The sequence below is a fragment of the Piliocolobus tephrosceles genome, chromosome 14 (genome assembly GCF_002776525.5).
Source record: "Piliocolobus tephrosceles isolate RC106 chromosome 14, ASM277652v3, whole genome shotgun sequence".
Classification (NCBI taxonomy): domain Eukaryota; kingdom Metazoa; phylum Chordata; class Mammalia; order Primates; family Cercopithecidae; genus Piliocolobus; species Piliocolobus tephrosceles.
Genome location: NC_045447.1, coordinates 105680404 through 105703778, shown reverse-complemented (window position 1 = coordinate 105703778; position 23375 = coordinate 105680404). Strand labels below are relative to the sequence as shown.

Genomic DNA, 23375 nt, shown 5'->3' with positions numbered 1-23375 from the left:
TAAATATCAAAAGGGCAGTTACAAAGAGAATAGTCCTTATTCCTGGGAGGACAGACCAAGAGAGACTCACCTGCCATTTCAGTTTCAAAGAAGCCAATGAGAGAATGCATGAAGGACAGGATCCACCGGTCTGTAATGTTGGGGCTTTCTCTAACTGTGTTCTCATTGTAGAGAAATTCTATTTCTTCCTCCTAGGAATGAACAATTAATGAAACACTTGCACACTCGGGAAGAAAGTTACTATGAGGAAATAAACTTCTTAAATCACTTAAACAAAAATAAAAAAATCCCAGACACTACTGGCAACGTGAATTTCTGATTTTTAGCAATATTTTCAAGATAAGCACCAATGTGGGACATTAACCCCTCAATTAATTAATCATGTTTTTGAGTAAACTGAAGACAGTTTAGGAAAACATTACTTCTCTGCACCAAAGAGTAATTATGAATTGAGAGATACCCTAAAATCTTGTCAGAAAGTGCAGGGTTGTTACTTTAAACCTCAGGAAGGAAGGACAGTAAACCTGTCTAGGATTGAATGATTGTCCACAAACTGAAAATGAGTACTGGGAAATAATTTCCATGCTAAGGCTGTTCATTTTACCCAGAATGTTCTATCCCACTCTTTTTGCTTTGCAAAATCCTCCTTGATGTTAAGTCCTTGCTCCACAAACAGAACTCATGTCCTGCTTTGTTTCTCTGGCAGCACCACAGCCAGGCTGGCAGGGCGGTGACAATGTCACTCTTCCTCTGGGTTTAAGCCCCTGATCATGGAGTCTGTGTCTTGCTGGTATGTTCAGATGGGCCCTGGCTGTAGGGAGCTTTGACCTCACATCAGTGGAGGCCTGCAGAGTGCACCTGCCCAAGGACTGTTGGCCCTACTTGGCAGAGAACCACATGCAGGAAAGGTGGCAGGGTTGCAGAGAGGAGGAAAGCTGGGACCCTGGGGAAGATGACTGCCCTTCTCAATTCCTGGGGAAAGGCTACTCTGAGAGCCTCAGGTGAACATGATGTGTCCTCTTTAGCAGAACAACCAGAGACCAAGGAGAGGAGAAGGAAGTGACCTGCTGCTAGAGTGGGATAACAAGAGTTCATTTTTCCAATCAGCTTTTTGAACTGCTCAAGCAGGAATAACATCCCACTTTCATTCAACAGTTATTTACTTACAAGCAATTTTACTTGTAAGGTGCTGGAGATCAGATGTGCAGTATCGGATCCCTGACCCCAAATCAGGTCTTGAAAGCCCACACAGGAGCATGTGCAATGAAGGTGATGATGGCCCCTGACAGTGGTCAGTTGTGGGGCATGGAAGGTGGCTCTAGAGCAAGGGCTTCTGAGGTGAGAAAGTAATCCCGCGCGTGGAGGTAACTGCCCTTGAAGTACACTTCCACATATATCACGACTGTTATTTGTGACCCTAACAACTCACTGAAAACTCCATCAAGAACTGCAATCACTCTCAGATTAGCCCAAATGCCACCCCACTGAGGGGGCTTCTCTGACCAACCATCTCAAGTGGCCAGCCCTAGCTAGTCTGTGACTCCGCCTTCACTGGGTGGTCTCTCTAAAAGTAGCTGACTCTTTACTATCTCTCCCAATTCCCACTCCACTGGTTCCATAAAGGGAGGGGTGTCTCACCCAACATGGCGTTTCTGGTACCAAGAACTGGCTGACTAGGTTGGGTGCAGTGGCTCATGCCTGTAATCCCAGCCTTTTTGGGAGGCCAAGAAGGGTGGATCACCTGAGGTCTGGAGTTCGAGACCAGTCTGGCCAACATGATGAAACCAAGTCTCCACTAAAAATACAAAAAAAAATTAGCCAGGCATGCTGGTGGGTGTCTGTAATCCCAGCTACTGGGGAGGCTGAGGCAGTGCCTGAACCCAGGAGGCAGAGGTTGCAGTGAGCTGAGATTGCGCTACGGTGATCCAGTCTGGGTGACAAGACTGAGACTCCGCCTTAAAAAACTGGTTGACTAAACAACTATATGACATAACTCTTTTGCAGGCTAGGACCCATGGTCTCGGCATAGCCCGGACCCTAGATCCCTTCCGCACCTGCATGTATGACCTCCCCATGGCTCTAAGTTACCCCACCATCAGGCAGCAGAGAACAGCAGCCCTGAAGTCTCTCACAGCTTGGTGAAGGGAGCGCTATGGAGACACGGCAGGTATATGCGCAGCCCCGTACAGCCCGTACCTTCTGGAGCCTCAGAACGTTCTGGATTAAGAAGCGATAGGCATTGTACCATGGGAGCAGTACATCCTTAAGGACGTCCCGCACACCCTCCTCTTTAAAGCGGAGGTTTTCTGCTCTCACCACGGGGGAGTTAATCAGATATAATCTGAAAGAGGGAGAAAAATCAGACAGAAAAGGTACTTAGACAGTAAACCAATTATTACTACTTGACATATTGAGAGAGCAAGATGAAAATCAGTCCTATTTTCTACAAAAGGGGGAAACTATAAATACTCTTTGAGTGGTCAATTTAAAACTCACAAAACTCACTCTCACTTTCTGTAAGAGACCTACCAAATTATAAAAGGTGTATATAATCTGACACCAAAATATGGCACTGTATAGCACACAAATGCATCTTATGCCACTCTCACTGCAGGACCAATGGGGTACACCAGCACTAAGAGGAAGGCTGGCCTGGTCCTTGTCAAGAGCCACTGATTCCCTCCCATGGACATGACCTGCACATCCACTGCTTGCAGAGACAGGGACTCACAAGGAGGCGCCTTCACACAGCACAGCCTTGACATCTAGTGGCCAGAGCTTAGGGATACTGCTAAACATCCTACAAAGAATTACCACCACAAAGAATTACCCAGCCCAAATGGCCAGCAGTGCCAAGGGTGTGTCTAAGAGACAGTGGAGAGTTGGGGGTGAGCTCCACTAATGGCTCCTGGGCAACACAGGTACTGTGTGAAAGTGCTGAGGCACAGGCCTGGGCACTGGTCTCATGCCTAGGACATAAGGATGCTGAACAAGATCTCTAGGTCCCTTTCAAGTTGAACACTGGGTGATTTCATGATTATAGCTACCTCAAGCAGTGGCTCAAATTTCTCCAAAAGCCTTTTAATATTAGTTTTTTATTACCTCTAGCATAGATACAGCTCATATGGCTCTGTAAGCACAAAAGTAAAATAAATGATGAAAGAGAATTCTAATATCCACAAGACAGGGAACCTAGAAAGAAAGTAAGGCAGAGGCAATCAGCATCTAGCCTGGGGAGGACTCGGACAACTCAACAACACCCAACACAGGTCCTCTTCCTCAAATAGACCTCTAGTTTAAAAATGGCTTTATTATTAGAAAACTATTTTGGGGGTTTAAAATCAACAACCATGCCAACACAACATCCAAATAACAGAGATATGTTGCTAAAAACCTAACTATAAACCAAATCTAAGAATAATGACTAACAGTATAGGAGATGCTTACATAAAAAAACAATAGATACACACAAGGCAAAGCACTAGTTTGTACCTGAGGGCATCAGCACCATACTTTTGGATGATGGAAACTGGATCTGGATAATTCTTTTTCCGTTTGCTCATTTTTTGGCCATCACTTGTAAAACAAAAGGGAGATGCCAATTAAGTAAGTCAGTATCACATATGATCTTGATATAAGGATACAAATCATTTGCAAACAGGAATATACAAAAGGAAATGGGAAGGAGTAACTTAGATAAAAGTTAGTGCTAACAGGCCAGGCGTGGTGGCTCACACCTGTAATTCCAGCACTTTGGGAGGCCGAGGTGGGCGGATCACCTGAGGTCAAGAGTTCGAGACCATTCTGGCCAAATGGTGAAACCCTGTCTCTACAAAAAATACAAAAATTAGCTGGGCATGGTGGCGCACACTTGTAATCCCCACTACTGGGGAGGTTGAGGCAGGAGAATTGCCTGAACCCGGGAGGCAGACTGCAGTGAGCCAAGATGGCACCACTGCACTCTAGCCTAGGCAGCAGAGCAAGACTCTGTCTCCAAAAACAAACAAACAAACAGTGTTAAGGTACAATGGTAAGATACTTTGTTAATATTTGCAAACTTCTTTTTGAATATCATAGTAAGTCCATGAGGAAGCTTCGGGGTAGACTGAAGAAGAAAGATGTGTCAGAATATATCCCAGAGAAATGAAAACTTACATTATCATAAAAACCTATAAACAATTGTTCACAACAGCTTTATTCACAATTGCCAAACATTAGAAGCAACCCAGATGTCCTTCAAGAGGTAGATGATCAAACAAAGCAAGGCATATCCATAATACAGAATGCTATTTATCCACGGAAAGGAATGAACTATTAGTATGTGATCTGAACTATTTGTATGTGAATGAATGAACTATTAGTATGAGATCTGAAATCTCAATGGAATTATGTGGATTGAACAAAAGCCAGCTGGGTGCAGTGGCTCATGCCTGTAATCACAGCACTTTGGGAGGCTGAGGTAGGTGCATCACCTGAGCTCAAGAGCTCGAGACCAGTCTGCCAACATGGTGAAACCTTCTCTCTACCAAAAATACAAAATATTAGCTGGGTGTAGTGGTTCATGCCTGTGGTCCCAGCTACTTGGGAGGCTGAAATGGGAGAATCACTTGAGCCCAGGAGGTGGAGGTCGCAGTGAGCCGAGATCATGCCACTGCACTCCAGCCTGAGTGACAAGAGTGAGACTCTGCCTCAAAATAAAAGAAAGAAAAGCCAATCCTCCCAAGTTAGTTACTGTATAATTCTATTTATATAACATTCTGGAAACGACAAAATTAGAGATGCAGAAAAAAACAGTGGTTGCCAGGGATTGGGGATGACAGTGGGAAGGTAAAAGGGGAAGGCAATGCAGGAAGTGAGACTTTGATGTTGAATTCATTCAGTAACTTGACCATGCTGGTGGATGTAAGACCCTACACATGTGATAGCTGTATATACGTTAATGTGCATAAGCAAGAAAGTATATGTAAAAGTAGGGAAATCTGAATAAGACTGGTGGGCTATATCAATATCCTGGTTGTGATATATACCATAGTTTTGCAAAATATGTGACCACTGGGGGAAACTGGGCAAAGAATTTAAGGGATCTCTATTATTTTTCATGATTGCATGCAAATCTACAATGATCTCAATACAATTTTCCTTTTTTTTTTTTTTTTTTTTTTTTGAGATGGAGCCTCACTCTATCACCCAGGCTAGAGTGTACTGGCGTGATCTTGGCTCACTCCAATCTCTGCCTCCCAGGTTCAAGCGATTCTTGTGCCTCAGCCTGCAGTAGCTGGGGATACAGGTGTGTGCCACTGCACCCACTAATTTTGTATTTTTAGCAGAGACGGGGGTTTTACCAAGTTGGCCAGGCTGGTCTCCAATTCCTGACCTCATGTGATCCGCCCACCGTGGCCTCCCAAGGTGCTGGGATTACAAGCGTGAGCCATGGCACCTGGCCCTCAAAACAATTTTCAATTTAAAAAAAAAAAAAAAAAGCAGCACACATACTACAGAGGCAGACTGTCTGGGTTCAAAATTTGCATTTACCACTTATTTGCTGTGTGTCCTTTGGCAAGCTGCTTTTTCCTGTCCCTCAGATTCCTCAAAGGTTACAATGGGATAATTATAGGACCCATCCAAATGGTTCTGGAGATGAGTTAAAATGTGAAAAATGAGTTAAAATGTGAAAATGCACACAGTGGGGCCCGGCAAAAATAAGGATGCACAAAAAAAAATAAGGATGCACAGAATGTTAGGTGACATCCTCCTTCTCCTCACACAGCATAAAAAGCAGGACTTCTGTGTGGGTAAAGATTTCATTTAAAAATTTTTATTTATGTTTATTTTTATTCTTAATGACTAGAGGTAATAAAGTAAAGGAAAAATGAGACTTCCTTATAAAATCAAAAAGCAGGAGACAATGCCCACTGGGAGGAAGTTTCAGATGAGGGGAAGAATGGGATCTGGTGGCAGAGCACCTGGGTCAAGCCTAGTGCGGCTGTCGCTAGCTTTGATCCTGGGCACCTGTGATCTCTAGAACTCATAGCTTCCTCATGTGTTGAAAAAAAGGACAACAAAATCTACATGAAAGGACTGATGTACAGATTAAACAAGATCTATAAACAAAAGTACTTCATAAAATAATAAGTTTAGTAAATGCTATTTTATTACTAGTAATATCACTAGCAGCATTGTTACTAGTAATAGCACAATCTGAAAGTCCTCCCCTTCCTCCTCCTCCTCCATCAGGCTTAGCTCTCACACACTCCTTCTCGAGAAACAGTGGAGATAAATCTCCACCTATCACAACAACAAAGTTGACCGCTCGCACACACTCCTTCCTAAGAAACAGTGGAGACACAGCTCCACCTGTCACTACAACAAAGTTGACCTACCTTGCCAGGACGAGCCCATTCACAATTACGTTCTTGAAAGGCGGTTGTCCAAAGAGGGCCGTGGACAGCACCAGCAGGGTATAAAACCTGAAAAAAAAAAAAACCCAAACGGTTCAATAAAAATAGAAACGAAGTCCAAGCATAAGAAAGAAACTGTATTTATTCATTGAACTCAATTTCTATTTTTGATAAGTCTTATTTCTTGATAATCACTTAAAGCAGTGATTCTTAACCCTGGTTACTGAAAAAAAATGGAGACACAGAACCCACCAGAGACCAATCAAATTACTGTCTATGATTTGAAAAAAACATCCAAATAAAGGTCTGGAGTGATTTACTGACCATTTCTCTGATACCAGGTCTCCTAGGAAGTCTGTGTGGAGAGCCACATGGCAGCACTGGGTGGCCTCTCAGGACCACCTAGAAGCACCTAGCTGAAAATGAGGGATGCGTGTTGAATTTGGCACAAGATCATATGGAAAAGACAATTTGATGACAAAAGATGCAAAATGCACTCTCATCCAAAAGTGATAAGGCAGACTAGAAAATGCTTTTATTCTGTAAAATGCTGTGTACCTCATTTATGTGCTAGCTAACTTGTTCCCCAAATGAACTCATATCCCTGACCACTTTCCCGGGGGTGATGCTCTTTTGTTTCTCTGACCTAGTCCTGCACCCTGAGAACATCAAGGGACATGAGCTGAGGAGACCAGACCCCATGGTTAACATAAACACTGCTCCAGATATCCCTCCCAGTTCTAAAGGAGAGTTGGGAGGAGCCCTGGTGCCCAGGAGAGGCAGCCCAGGCCTCAGGGATGGAGAAGGAGGCAGGCAGCAAGGACACGGGACCCACATGAGGACTGTTACCAGCTAACAGACTTTGCTATACCTCAAAGGAACAAGCTCATTGGTAACGCATCTAGCCCTTTCTAGAAACAGAATTTGCTCTGGGTAGCTGTTCCTATAGATAAAAAGGACTGGAATCTGAAGACAGCACATTCCAGGACACGAAGACTTGAACTCAATGATTACCCAAAGTTGTCAAAGAGAAAAAATGACACCAACAACTCCTTAAACATACCCCTGCAGAAACATTACTATGAATATATAATTAAAACCTGGGCTGGGCGCAATGGCTCATGCCTGTAATCCCAGCACTTTAGGAGGCTGAGACGGGCGGGTCACTTGAGGTCAGGAGTTCGAGACCAGCCTGGCCAACATGGTGAAATCCCGTCTCTACTAAAACTACAAAAATTAGCTGGGCATGGTGGTCCATGCTTGTAGACCCAGCTACGTAGGGGAGGGTGAGGCAGAAGAATTGCCTGAACCCAGGAGGTGGAGGTTGCAGTGAGACGAGATCACACCACCTGCCTCGGCAGAGTGCAAGATTCCGTCTCAAAAAAAAAAAAAGCAAATAAAACCTGGGCCAGCAAAGCTCATCCATGGAAAGAAAGTAATTCACCTTTTTCCAATTAAGGAACTGCTTTACATAAGGCACCAGATAAAAATCAATGCCCAAATCCTCCCCCATATGTATATTTTTAAAAATCTGGATTTGTTTAGAATGTTGATTTATAAGGCTAGCCTCAGTATCTGAGCACACTGTCAACTATCCCTCAAATTTCTAGCACCCAATCTACTGTCTTTTATGCCAATACTCATTAAACATTTGAGTAAATGATCTGACGTAAGCTAAGAACACATATTGTTTTTTATCATTTAAACGTCCAGTACAACATGTATATTCCAAAACGCCAGCGAGATAACTCAAATTGTAAAACTACAGCCCTATTGTAGTGGGGGATTCCTACTCAAAAGGCACTTTAATGTCCGTGCTTGGTGGTTGCGGGGAGAGGGCAGGAATGCAGCCTGTCTTACTTGCCACAAACTCTCCATCACCCAGTAGATAAATGGCAGTGACTTAGTAAAACACTCCCTAAATAAAATAAAATCAATAAAACATGTGATAAAAGAATGAGGGGGCATACCATCCTCTGGTTTGGTCGATGCCCTCGGCAATGAAGTCTGCAGGAAAAGCATCCTCAAATTCCCTCTTGTTTTCAAACGGGTAATGAACCTGAGCATAGGGCATGCTGCCACTCTCAAACCAACAGTCAAACACTTCAGAGACGCGGTGCAAGGATCCCTTCCCACAGCGTGAAGGAATGGTCAGGTGGTCAACGCTAACAAACAGAAAAGTAGCCACTTCTATTAACTGTAAGCATAACAGAACTTGCAGTTCAATTGCTAATTACACAAAACCCCGACAAGACATTACACACATTTGTAAACAGAAATATCAGCAATTCTCAAAGGCTTTCAGAGAGCGCCATGAATCTCCAACTGAAAGGTTATGAACCATTCACCTCACATTTCACAAGACAAAGGCCACAATACTGCAGTATGACACGAGTCATTACCAAAGTAATTCATCAAGCTAGTCTTCCATGTGTGTCTCTGTAATCCGCTAGAAACCAGGTCTTAATAGGAGAATGATAAAACTGAAGTGAATCGAACATTTAGAAACTGACCTCTCTCTGTGGAGATCTGAGATCTTTGCTCCTGACAGTTCTTCAAGTTCTGCCACTGACCCAACACATACTACCTGTCAAAAACAAAGTTCAACAGCAGAGCTCCTTAGAGCCAAACAGAGCATACTGAGTTAATTTATGTAGCATGCATGTGTAGTTTGAGAGACTGATGATTTTCCTTTTCCTTTTTTTTGAGACAGGGTCTCACTCCCATTGCCCAGGCTGGAGTGCAGTGGCACAATCACAGCTCACCGCAGCCTCAGCTTCCTGGGCTCAGGTGATCTTCTCACCTCAGCCTCCCAAAGTAGCTGGGGCTACAGGCAGGCGCCACCCCTCCCAGCTAATATTTTGTATTTTTAGTAGAGACAGCGTTTCGCCATGCTGCCCAGGCTGGTCTCAAACTCTTGGACTCAAGCTATCAGCTGGCCTCAGCCTCTCAGAGTGCTGGGATTGCCACTCCGAGAGTGGCAGCATGTCCTATGCTCAGTCTGAGACTGATGATTTTCTATAAAGGCACATTAACACACCAATCTGGGCTGAAGGATAGTATTCGCTAATGTGGCTTCTCTCTCATGAAAGACACAGCTTAGTCTTAGTCTCTGAAGAGGCCACGGTTGACACTGCTCCTTTGTTTCCACCCAGTATCAGAGGGAGTCCCTACCTACAGAGAATCTTAAACATTCATAGCCATACTCTCAATGGATATTAGGGTTTATTATGTGCAAATCGTCAAAGTAACCGGCACAAGTGAAACATCTTAGATTATTTCTCTAAGGCATCTTAGTTTCCTCCTGGCATCTGAATCTGGCTCATTAATCTAGAATCTTCCCAAGAAAAAGCTAGAGCTAAATTATAGTCATACAGTACTCAGTGGTGGGAATACATTCTGAGAAAAGCATTATTAGGGTGATTTCATTAGGCAAACATCACAGTACACTTACATAAACCTAGATGGGACGGCCTAAAACACATCTAGGCTATATGGTGGAGCCTATTACTTCCAGGCTACAAACCTGTATAGCATGCGGCTGTACTGAATTCTGCAGGCAACTGTAACACAATGGCAAGTGCTCTGGTTTTCATGTGGTTTGTCCCCAGCCACTCTCATGTTGAAATTTAATCCCCAGTGTGACAGTAATGATAGATGGGGCCCGATGGGAGGAGTCTGGGTCACAGGGTGGATACCTCATGAACAGACTAATGCAATGAGTTAGTTCTCACTCTCTTAGCTCCTGTGAGAGCTGACTGTTAAAAAGAGCCTGCCCCCATCCCACCGCCCCTGTTTCTTCTCTTGCCATGTGATCTCTGCATACTCTGGCTCCTGTCCAGCCCTCCATCATAAGTGGATGCAGCCTGAGGTCCTCCCCAGATGCAGATGTCTAGTCTTGAACTTTCCAGTCATCCAGAATCATAAGCCACATAAACTATTTTTCTTTATAAATTATCCAGCCTCAGGTATTCCTTTGTAGCAACACTAGACAGACTAAAACAGGAAGTATTTGAATTTCCAAACATTATGAAACACAAAAAAGGCACAGTAACCACACGGTATCATAATCTCGTGGGACCACTGTCATACATGCGGTCTGTCATTGACTGAATGACATTATGTGGCACATGACTATATTGTGCTCGGACCCAATCAAAGCAATCAGGCAAAGCCACAGGATGCTAGGATTATGTCCAAGTAAAGAGCTGAGAGATGGGGCTAGCTGGGGCACTCAGAATGGAGGGATCATCTGATAAGGGCCACACCAGGAGGAGCTGCTGTGGGTTCTCACCCAGGGAGCTTCTGTTCCTAGTAAACACTGGCAGCCTCTTTCTCTGCCCTTCCTGTTCAGTCCTGGAAAGTCTTCTGATTCAGCTACTTCACTGCTGCCTTTCAGGTCCCCATGGGAGATTCACCAAGGTCCCCAGGGTGCTGCTGCTCGTCACTGCTACAATGCTGTCAGCTTTGGACAGAAGGCCAAACACAGGGATCTATCTGTACAGTAAGTCCTCACCTAACGTCACAGAGAGGTCCCAGTAGCTGGGACTAACTGGTGTGCACCATCATGCCTGGCTAATTTAACAAATGTTTTTGTAGAGATGGCACCTCACTATGTTGCCTAGGCTGGTCTCAAATATCTGGCCTCAAGCAATCCTCCTGCCTTGGCCTCCCTAAGTGCTGAGATTACATGTGGGAGCTATCACACCTGGCCTAAAGTCACAGTTATCAAGAACCTCTGCATGACATTAAGTGAGGACATAGTACATGCACACATCTATATATCCACACACATCCTCTTATTCATTTGATTTTAGAAGTTAAAGGTCTGTAATGCTTTGGTAAATTTCTTTTCAAATTTTCTTTTTTCATCATCTAGAAGTCAGTTTAACCATAAGCTAATAATACACCTTAATGCAGGGGGAAGAAAAGACAGAGAAACACAAGAAAAAAACATTTAAAGTATAGATTTCCCTGAGAAAACTGTATCCTTTCATTTTTACAGAGGAAAGTTTTATAACTTGTAGTCAAAATTCAAGGAAAAAAAGTAAAAAACCCTAAAAACAGATTATCTTATGTCATGATTACAGAAAGCAATAAAGAGGAAAAAAGAGAAATAAGAAAGGGGCAAAGAAAAAAAAAAAAAACAAAACCCTAATCTTTTAAACCACATTCAGATTTCATGAACAAAATGCTTTAGCAAAAATCAACACAAGGAAATACTCCCCCGCCTCACCTCCTCAAAGTCATCGCTGACCCACAGTGGGATAGGCGTGCCCCAGTATCTGTTTCTGGAAACTGCCCAGTCACGTGCATCTTTCAGCCAATTTCCAAATCGTTTTTCTCGTACCAACTCTGGGACCCTGCAATAAACAGATCACACAACCAATCATGTAAGAACATCAGTAATTCAAACATGGAAAAAGTCAAAATGTAAATAATATTCACAGGAGTCTCTGTATAACGCTTTGTGGACCCAACACGCTGGAAACGTGGCACTCGCAGCAAAGAGAATGTCTCCTAAATGGACAGCATAGCATACGCAACAGTTTGTGCTGCCATCAATGACCTACATCCAACAGATAACCCCACAGCACACAGGCCTCCCATGTCCTCTTCTTCAACTGGAGTATGGCTGCCACATACCTCTAACCAGTCACCCTAACTCTAGCCAGCCTCATCCCATACAACTCTAGTCTTCACATTATCCTCACCATAGCAGTTTTACTGAACTCATTAAGCAAAGGCCAACAGGCCAGGGGACTGGTAGCTGCTCTAGCAGCCCTCTCTACAGTCTCCTCTCTGGTCATCCTTGGTCTTGAATTTCAGGCTCTGGCAATGAGGCAAGTTCCCTAGAATCCTTCTCACTTAACTGGCTTTGCCTGCCCTCTGCCACGAAGCCTTCCTCCCCTCTGCATCCATCCTCTTGCATCCCGCCCACTCCCAGTACTCTTCATTCCTCGAGGTTCAGCTTTGCAGAAATCCTTTTCAAGCACAAGGCTGAGTCAGGGTAGGCTACCAGACCTCCCCTTCTTCTCTTGGGCACCGCAGTTACTGCCCTGTACTTCAAAGATCAGTTTATATGCCTGCACCCCCTCGAGGCTATCTCAATAATATTCCATATCTAGTAACTTACACATTAGGGCAACTAATCAGCTTACTAGCTCTAAAAATGAAAAGCTGTCTTTTGAGAAATCAGGACCACTCTGCTAAGAAATATTAGAAAGCTACAGTTTATAACTATTTCCTTCGCTGCCCCGAGATTCTCCCCATTCTCCTAAACTCAAATATAGTTTTCTAGAGTCTAGTTGGGTCCTTCTGAGAAGTAAGAGTGGTGATTACTTTTAAAACTCATAGTGAAAACATTCATCTGAAATACATAGGTTGAAGCCTTGTTTCATTTTGTACCCAGAGGCTGAAATGATACCTCTTGGGCTATCACCTGCAGGACACATATCAGCTGTGGAAAGCAAAGGCTTCTGTGCTTGGAGCTTATCCATACAGTCAAGCACAGGGTACTCCATCCACTGCAGGACTGACGAGAGTAAGTACAAATGGGTTTTGCAGGTATCTGAAAATAATGTTCACTCTGAAAATGACTATTATTGAAGGCTAGCAAACTCTGGCAGTACAGCCATATTTTTCCAAGGTCATTTTATTCCATAAATCAAATAAATGGTAGTTTATCATTTCCAATGAGTTTAAAAAGAAAAATACTCCCTTACATACTTTATCACAAGAAGGATGTTACTTCTATTATGTAACATTATTTGAATTACTTTGTGTTACTAAACACACAGAATAAAAGATAGCTATTATAATACACAATAAAAGATGGTTATTAAAATTATAACTTGGGGGAAGTGTAAACCACACTTAACTAACCACATGACAAAAGACACTATGAAGAAACACATGTTACTGCTCACCAGTAGCACAGGTCATTGTTCTTTAGGAGCTGGTCCACCATGTTCTCCACTCGCACAAACCAGCTGGGCACTGCTTTGTAAATCAGAGGAGTGTCTGATCTGGGGAAGGAGAAACACAGACATAGCTGCTCAGGCTGACACTAGGAGGCACTAGGGTAAGACTGCCTTTTCATGTCTTATTCACAGCATCATCACTTACTTGGCCTTCTGCTAATATTCATTTTTATTATAGATAAAAACATCTAAGACTTCAAAACTGGCCATCTCTTTCCATAATAGTAGGAAAGGTAAAAACTAATACAAGAACAAGACTAGAAAAAAAAAAGTTCTGCTAGTGACAATTATCTAAGAAACAACATCAACTTCAACTTCAGCACAGAAGAGGCAAAGTGGAAACCAAACATGATGCAACCAAATACTTCATTTTCACCCAGACTTTTATAGCGTGGTCTTACAGTAAACGTTAAAATCACATTAAATTTTTCAATAAATTCTGTTACAAAATTTTAGAGATGTTTCTCATCCTAAAAAAAATGTGGCCACAACACAAAACAGATTTGTACAGGTCTATTTTTCTCACAGTTCCTTAGGACAGCAACAATTTTAGCCATTCATAAAACTCTCCTAGACCAGGCACTGTGGCTCATGCCTGTAACCTTAGCACTTTGGGAGGACAAGGTGGGAGGATCATTTGAGCCCAGTAGTTTGAGACCAGCCTGGACAACACGGGGAAACCTCATTTCTATAAGAAGTGCAAAAAAGAGCTGGGTGTGATGGCACCACCTACATAGTTCCAGCTACTCCAGAAGCTGACGTGGGAGGATTGCTTAAGCTGGGGAGGCAGAGGGTGCAGTGAGCCACGACTGCGACACTGCATTCCAGCCTGGGTGACAGAGTGAGACCCTGTCTCAAAACAACAACAAAAAACAAACAAAAAACCCAACTCTCCTAAAAATGAAGTAAGAAGGCAGCTTCCCAAATTGACTCTAAAGGATACAAATGAGACGAACACCACAAATATGATGGAATGCGCACATATAGTAAGTGTAAGCACAGACTGGAAGCTCTAGCTACAACACAGTCTTTGTTTCTTCTGACCTCCAGCAAAAAGGGTAGCTGTGACTGAAGGTGCTGGCAACCAGAAGTCGGCCTTGTTCCTTCAAAGTCCTGATGATACTTTTGTCAGCATCCTATTAAAAAAAAATTAAAATTTAGCCATTAAAACATACTATGATACCTACGAACAATAGATTACTAGAATCTGATACCTTGTTATGAATAAAAGACATAAATAACAAATATTATTTATTATTTTTAGTAACTAAGTAATTTTCAAGTACATTCCACAACATTTAAGGTCATAAAGTTCTCAATCTGAAATGATTACCCCAATGTCACAAAGTTGCTTCATGAGGCATAAACTGGAGTTTCTCTGATCTCTCCCTGTGAAATTTCAGCATGCTTCCTCTAAAGATATGAGACCTTCTGAACATATCTGATAACATCTATCTTTACTGATTTTATGTGATGACAAAACTAAATAAAAACAACTTCCTAAAATTACAATTATAAATGATGATAGAGACGAATCAGAAATAACAGACACCCTTCTATGCCATATAGATTACAGACCTTCACATACTGTCCTGCGAAATCTGTCACCTCCGTTGTGAAGCAGCCTGAAGCATCCACAGGACAAACGGGGAGTGAGTCTTTCCGAATAATGTTAAAGTCCATACAGATCCGATAGTCGTCCTGAGAAAAGGCAAAAGGGAGGGAAGGATAAAACAGTCTATGTATGGGTGTGAGCATGAGGAAATAGATTCCCAAGGTAATTTTTCTATATTGTAACATATACATGTCATCAGCTTTGTCCTGTAAACTGAAGGTAACTCAAGACCATTGGGAGAATCAGAGACCCACAGTTGGACAGGGGTTAGATCATCCAGCTCAGTCTTCTCAAGTATTATTTCCCAGACCTCCATATGCAGCAGAGTATCCACTAAATAAGACAGATGACAGACTTCAATTTTTTAAGTGAAAGGAATTCAGAAAGCAAAGGAATAAAGAATGGCTACTCCACAGGCAGAGCAGCCACACAGGAATGTTTTAAAACTAAACCAAATTTGATTTATAACAGCAGCACGCACATCTGAAAAACCAAAATACACACAAATATACGGCATGGTGTGTTAGTATTACATGACGCTTGATGTACATTTGGATTTGCACCCTCTCAAGGAAGATCCCAAAGGATGGCAACACTGATCGTTTGAAAAGTATTTACTTTTCAAATGAGCAAACTGTGTCTCAATTGGCATTGCTTATACCATGATGCTTCAGGAATATATTTTGAAGACTGTTTACAATAATTAGAGCAAATGCTTAGCAAAGCACTATGTGAGACAGTATTCTGAGCACTTTACACACGCTCACTTAAACCTCATAATGCTCTTAGACAAGTGGCATGAAAAACAAACAAACAAAACACTTCACAATGATCCTGCAAAGAAGGCAGACAGATGTTCTAGGTTTTCACCAGGTGTTCCCCTCACACAAACTAGCAATCATTCCTATTTTACAGATAGGAAAGTCGAGGTACCAAGAAATAACTCAGCTGTGAAGCAGCAATGCTAGTAGGATTCAAAACCAAACAGCTTGGCTCCAGAGTCTATAGTCTTCATCACTGTGCTATGATGCCTAAATACAAAATTAAAGAGACTGCCTTATGTTGGTAAAACCACACTCTGGGTTGACTCCAAGACAAGCTGGAAAGCTGACACGCTTCCACCTGGATCTGTGTTCACCTCTCCCTGTGCTGAGGCTGACTGGTGTGGTGTCATGTGGGTGGACAGGGAAAGCCCCTAAGTGTAGCAATTTGAACCACTGAGTGTGGAGCAAGTAACTTCACTCAGTGCATTAAGCTAAAAGCAGCATTCCTGAATGCATCCAGAATTAGTGATGTTCAACATGATGGCGCACAAGTGCACAGACTCTGCGGAGATCAAACACTACCTTGCCTGGTGAAGGCAAGTGCAACGGAAAGCCTCTCAGAAAATGTTTACCAAGGCCGGGCGCGGTGGCTCACGCCTGTAATCTCAGCACTTTGGGAGGCCAAGGCGGTCAGATCACCTGAGGTCAGAAGTTCGAGACCAGCCTGGCCAACATGGCGAAACCCTGTCTCTACTAAATATACAAAAAATCAGCCAGGCATGGTGGCAGGTGCCTATAATCCCAGCTACTTGGGAGGTTGAGGCAGGAGAATCGCTTGAACCTGGGAGGCAGAGGTTGCTGTGAGCCGAGATCGCACTGTTGCACTCCAGCCTGGGCAACAGATGGAGTCCCCTCTCAAAAAAAAAAAAAAAAAAAGTTTACCAAATGGGGTTAAAGGGTAGCTTAAAGAATGAATCACCTATAACATTAACATGCACAGCATTCAGAATAGATATATGAGATATAACTCTAGAGTTAATGACAAACACCCATATTTAACAAAGAATACACACAAGTATAAGGCACGGTCTGTTAGGAGACCTGTCAGGAGGCTGAAGCAGGAGAATCGCTTCAACTCAGGAGTCAGAAGTTGCAGTGAGCCGAGATCCTGCCACTGCACTCCAGCCTGGGTGACAGAGCGAGACTCCGTCTCCGGGGAAAAAAAAAAAAAAAAAAAATCCCTAAACTACAATTCCAAACCAAGAAGTTACTTTTATTATCTACTAACAGTGGGGTAACCATACCAGTTAATTGACCCTAAAATGATTATGAACAATATGTGACTAGTTCCTAAAACTCTTAAGTAGTATTATCAAGAATGCTTCCTTCCATCAAAATGGACCAGGTATTAGGTAATTATTAAGGAATTGCTGACTTTATTGGATATAAATAACAATGGCACGGTGGCTATACTGAAAATAAAAGTCCTTATCAGTCAGAGATGCAGCTAGAATTACTTATACATGAAAGACATGAGGTTGAGGATTTGCTTCTAAATCCTCCAGCCAAAATAAAAATGTGTGGTACTGTACAGAGGAAGAAAACAGGAGAGATTTCCAAAACGTTGAGAGTTAATGCAGCTGGATGATGTGAAAAAAAGAATCTATTATAATATTTTCTTCTGTGTATGTTTCAAGACTTCCATAATAAAAACTCAAGTGATGGTTACACTAAAAGCCCAGATTTTACTACTATACAACATATCGATGTAAAAAAATGGCACCTGTACCCTCTACTTCTATAAAAATAATAAAATCCTAGAAATTAAGCATGAAAGCAAAATGGCAAATGAGGGCAGACTACTGTCACTGCCTTTTAGAACAAAGTCACATTTCCAATCCCTCCCACTGACAAAACGATCGAGACCAGAGGAATGTGTATGCAGGTGCTACACTATGCTACGGAGGAGGCAAAGGAAGTCCAGATAGGCCGGGTAACTCACCCAGGAACTGCCCGTTAGTGGCAGCACGATGATTTAAGGTGAGAGGGGGTTTACTGTAAAGCATGTGCCTTTATGTTATTCTGTTTTTATTCACAAATTACATGAAAAGGAATGTGTTTTTAGAAAAATTATTCTGGTCAAAATATAAAATTAACTGTAGAGTACTGTTTTGAGGGGAGAGGTCAGATTCCTCCTTCTGAACATTTAATTGAGAACACAGTAGAAGTGATGGGAATGGTCTGTATCTTGGTGGCTGAGACAACTGCATGTCCCTAGATGCCTGTCAAAACTCACAGAACTGCACACCAGAAAGAGTTTACTGGATTTGGCCCACTCTTTCCAGAAATCAGCTTGGGATGAAAGGGAATTGCAGATGCAAATTTTACAAGCCATCTTGCAGGCAGTGAGCCAGCAAAGAGGCCTACCTGGTGACCCAATGTGATGAGACACATGACACCGCATCTATGAAAAGTGGCTACCGACATACTTCTCAAATACATTTGCCAGACTTATGCTACTCACAGCACCAAAGTAAGGAGCTTGGTGGACAACCCCTGTGCCTTCATCTTCCTTCACGTAGTTGTCAACAAGCACAGTGAAAGCGCCATTCTCTTTACACTGCAAAGAAAGGACAGCTGGTTTCAGGGATGAAATCTTAATGTGTTACAATGTTAACTTTGTAACAGTTTTTCCTAAGAACCTGAAAACACTTTTAACAGGTACAATTATTTTCAGAAATAGAAAAGAACAATTCAGGCTGGGAAGAAACATGCTAACTCAACACATTTTTTCCCATAAATAAAAAGTTATCACTTACAAATGAAATAATTATCTGAAGACTGGCATATAAAAATTTCTAATTTCCTTGGTTACAAACTGATGTTTTTCATTAGTTCTCTCTCTCCCAACTTTTTGCTCCCAGTATGCAGTTTAGGATACAGTCTCAGAAAGCATGGTCCCTAAATTGTTCACTTCCTGGTACATTTTCAATCACTGCATACGTTTTGCTTCTCTTTTTCTGTTCGACTCGGCTCAAGTTATTCAGTCATAAAGGCAAATCTTAAAAGGAACAGGTGGGAGCCACGAGTAAAGTTCTACTTACAGGTACTCCACCACCTTAATATTCAGGGGAAAAGTATTCAATTTCATTTTCTTTGCAACAGCAATATCATCACGTTAATACATCTAATGCTAACAGACCTACTCTTTCTACTTTCACCTCTTTACATTTCTTTCCACAAACCCCTGTTTCTACCAAACTGGCCCTCTGATGTCCTTCCTTTTTGCATTGGTAAAAAGTACTTTCACGAATGATTTTCACGTTTAACTTCTATAATTCTGTGAACAAGCTATTAGTATTCCCATGTCTTAAAAATATTCTGGCTGTATTTGCATTTCACAGATGAGCAAACTCAGAACAAAGATTAAATTTAGTCTTATCCAAATCACATAACTAACAGTGATGAAGCCAGGACCTGGAACAGGCCTCCTGGCTGCAAATACAACGTTATTTGCAATTATATCACAGTACTTGGTTTCTTTGGAACTTAAAACTAAACTTAAAAAATCATCATAAAATTTGAATTGCTGTAACTCAAATCACCTTAAAATATTTTAGAAGTTATGGTATGACAGGTGCTAAAACTTCGATAGTTTAAACAGAAGGGACAGAATACATGGGTCCTTAGAATTACATGTATACTTAGTTACATGTTCTATACTTAGAAGCAGTATAGACAAGATCACTGCATCTTGTCTCTTGGGGTCTACTTTGGGCCTACCCAGGCCGTGGTAGGGCTGCTTCCACCCAGGTCAGTAGATACCAACCACCAGGAGCGGCAGCGCTGCTCCATAGGCAGTGTCTGCTGACACAGCTTCCCTTGATACTTCAGAACAAGTATATTTCAGTGAACATCAGATGATTCTGTCCTGGGTCAAACGATTTATAGTACCTGTCTAAAGTCACCGAAGGTTTCAGGTAGTTAGCTAAAGTTTATTTAATGAGTAGGTGTTATTCAACTTATATGTACCAAGTGCATATTCTAGACAGACCTCTACTTAACCTAAAGTTCCTCTCTAGTGTGTCCACGTCTATTTTTTCAGGGGGTCGAGTTTTTGGGTTCTCAACAGGTTTTGTGATTCAGAAAGGTGAAGAGTCACTGATCCAGTGGAAGAGATTTTAGATAATAAAAAAAAAACACAACATAAACCACAGTATGTTAAGCGATACGATAGGAGAATGGAATGAAGTAATGCCATTTTTCCAAGGGAGAAACCAAAGATACATTTCAGAAAACTTTCAGATGACATCTGAGTTTAGACTTGAAGGGTGAGTTAACTCAGTAGATAGCAACATAAAAAAAAGATGAAGACTTCTAAAATGGTAAGAAAACTTAAGGAAAAGAAAAGGCAGGGAAGCAGGAAAGGGAAGAGCCAGTTTGACTGAATAAAGGATACGTCTAAAGTAATGCGGGAGGATGAAGTCAGGAAGCAGGTCTGCCGCACACTGACTGGGGAGGGCACGTCCCGAATGCTGGGAAGTAACTGATGCTTGTAGGGAGGAATGGGATGAGGGCAGAGCATATGTAAATCCACTGGGCAGCAACGTGGGAGGAGGAAGAAGGCTATTACGTAGGCAATGAGAAATGTGGGAAAACACTCAAGAAGCACAAAAGTGAAGAGGCAGGTAACAGACACACTGTGGATAGGGCCCAAACCACAGAGGTCTCCTGAATCAATCAGACTTGTCCCACACAAACAACAGAGGGTTCAGCGAACATTTTTTTCTGGGATGGGATGTAAGTGATATGTCTAGTTGATTATTATTTCCACATAACCATAAGGCCAGGTCTGCTCATTATCTCATTTCAAGACCTTTAAATAAGGATGGAGGAATTCCTCCTTGATATTATTCTTTTGGTGAGAGTGTGGGAGTGGTGGCAACAGGATTTGCAACTGTAGCTGTGGATTCTTCATTGTCAGAAAATAAAACCACATAAAACAACTTTATGACTCTGAAGAAACTGAGGTGCTAAATGTATGAGCTCTGTCGTGGTGCCTAGATTTAAAACACCTGCCTCATTAACCTCCTTGAAATAAAATTGTGTTGATCTTTACACACAGTGTTACTGTGATTTACTATCTTAACTTTGTCAAAACAAACAAACACACACCTCGATAAATACCCTGGGTGATATGTAGACTACATGCAATAAAAATATACACCTAAAAATCCAATCAAATGTAAAGTGATTCCTCATACAATTTGAGAAAAATGTTGAAATAAAAAATCCCAGCTTGGCCGGGTGTGGTGGCTCACGCCTGTAAATCCAGCACTTTGAGAGGCCAATGCGGGTGGATCACGAGGTCAGGAGTTCAAGACCAGCCTGGCCAAGATGGTGAAACCCCATCTCTACAGTAAAGTACAAAAATTACAGCATGCCTGTAATCCCAGCTGCTTGGAAGGCTGAGGCAGGAGAATCGCTTGAACCTGGGGGACAGAGGTTGCAGTGAGACAAGATCACGCCATTGCACTCCAGCCTGGACGACAGAGCAAGACTGTCTCAAAAACAACAACAACAAAAAATCTCAGTCAGGCACAGTAGCTCACGCTTGTAATCCCAGGAGTTCAAGACCAGCCTGGGCAACATAGCGAGATTCTGTCTCTACAAAAAATTAAAAACTTAGCCAGGTGTGGTGGCGTGTGCCAGTAGTCCCAGCTACTTGAGATGGGCAGGGGAATCACTTGAGCCCAAGAGGTCAATGTTGCAGTGAGCCATAATCGTGCCACTGCACTCCAGCCTGGGGGACAGAGGGACAGAGGAGACCCTGTTCAAAAAAAAAAAAAAAAAAAATCCTCTAAAAAAAGCAACACAAATAATTTAATTTTGTTGGCACTAAAGCAGACTTTCTGGATTCAAGTACACTCATAAAAGCAATGTCAATTCCACTTATCACAACACTCCAGCTATCAAATAATCAGATTGTGGAGAGCCCCCACAGCAGTGGTCCCTAAGCTTACCTTCATGAAATAGTCAAACAGGGGCCTGTACTTCTTGCCTTTAAGATAGGAACCAGGAAATCTAGAAAAGGAGAAAGGGAAACTCACAATTAGATTAAAATCAAATATGAGGCTACAGCCACATCAAGCTACCACTCACCTCTGGTTTACTGGCTTCTTAGCCCTAGCCATTGATGCTGTAATGTGTGACCGCAAAGTATTAGTGTTAGTACTTAAAACTAAATGTGAACAATGCAAGCTTTTGGATAATAAAGCTTCTCTCTTTTTAAAACTAAAGACACACACACAGACACATACACACACACACACAGGGCAACTATTGGAATATTCACCTTTCAAGGATCTCATAGTCACTCTCCAATTTATAAAGGGCTGACAATCTGGCTTCCATTAAAATGAATAATTTTCCTCTGGCAACATCTATGAGAAAAAGGAAAAATGTGGACTTGGGTTATATTCTGAATTTGGCTGATTCTAAAGATATGCATCAAGCATACTTTTTTCCTGAGAAGCTCCTGTACCACGTGCCTCTGGTGTGCCCAGTACTCACAGAGAAATACTGCAAAGAACACTACGGTATACTGCTTCCCAAACATGAAAATGACAAAAACATCAAATGCACATAGGCAGTCGTCAGTTATTATTTATTGCTCAGACATCCATTTTAAGTAAATTGTTATTTTTTCCTTCATAGGGTAAACATATCAATGTTTAAAAATAACACTGACAAAGTAGCTCACAAAGTAAGTGCCACATATTATCATCCCCTCTCAGACATTCTCATTTGGGTATCTATTGATCCAGATATTTTTCTATGTATACACACACTATCAAACATATATGTAAATGTGTAAGTTCTTTTTATTTTTTTAATTGAGGTAATATTCTATCTGGTTTTGCAGCTTTTCACTTAATAAACTGTCAACATCCTTCCATGTATTAGCACATACAGACTTTTCTCATTCTTTTGAAGAGTTCTATAAGATTCCATTTTATAGACGTATGAGTTATTTCTAACAAGTTGACAGACACTTAAATTGTTTTCAAATTTTCACTACTATGAATACTGGGATAATGAATGTCCTTGATGTATCTGTGTACCCTTATTGTAAGTGTTTCTGGAGGATACCTGGGGCATCCTAGGAAAAGAAAAGCTGGAGCAATTAAAACTTTGATACTGAAAATATAGGCCGATTTAAACCCTCACTCGTAAGTTATGATATTACATATCTGAGATTCACTATAGCATATGTCATATATTTAGCTCACTATAAGTATCTATGGGTCATTGCAAAAGCCTTTGCAATTAATTGAAAAACTACTACGAACAAGGCTGCCACGCCCTAGCTCTGACCTCACAGGAACTTCACTGTAAGTGGAGCCCACATTTTCTGATAAAGCTCAGATACAAAGTCTGTCAAGCACAAGAGTTATACACAGGTAGATGGGTGATGTGTCTTGAGATCTCAGTCAGATGGCTGCTGAGATTGTCAAGCTCACTATAGAATGGCCAGTGACCCACCAGTGACACAGAGAAATTGTGCAGATGGGACTGTCCTTGCTCCAGAGAAGCAGCTGCAGACACCTGAGCC

At 42.0% G+C, this 23375-nt stretch overlaps 1 protein-coding gene across 1 annotated transcript in view; it reads right to left on the bottom strand.

Moving 5' to 3' along the window:
- The window catches only part of IARS1 (isoleucyl-tRNA synthetase 1), a 76643-nt gene that overhangs the window by 38359 nt on the left and 14909 nt on the right, over positions 1–23375 (bottom strand). Inside the window, exons 8-20 of the mRNA XM_026449425.1 lie at positions 22116–22203; positions 21784–21844; positions 18285–18380; positions 14960–15082; positions 14426–14517; positions 13328–13426; positions 11635–11761; positions 8912–8985; positions 8369–8563; positions 6381–6467; positions 3493–3576; positions 2197–2341; positions 71–191 (exon numbers count right to left, since the gene is read on the bottom strand). Of these exons, the coding sequence (XP_026305210.1) occupies positions 71–191; positions 2197–2341; positions 3493–3576; positions 6381–6467; positions 8369–8563; positions 8912–8985; positions 11635–11761; positions 13328–13426; positions 14426–14517; positions 14960–15082; positions 18285–18380; positions 21784–21844; positions 22116–22203 (1392 nt within the window). The remainder of the gene's footprint in view (positions 1–70; positions 192–2196; positions 2342–3492; positions 3577–6380; positions 6468–8368; positions 8564–8911; positions 8986–11634; positions 11762–13327; positions 13427–14425; positions 14518–14959; positions 15083–18284; positions 18381–21783; positions 21845–22115; positions 22204–23375) is intronic.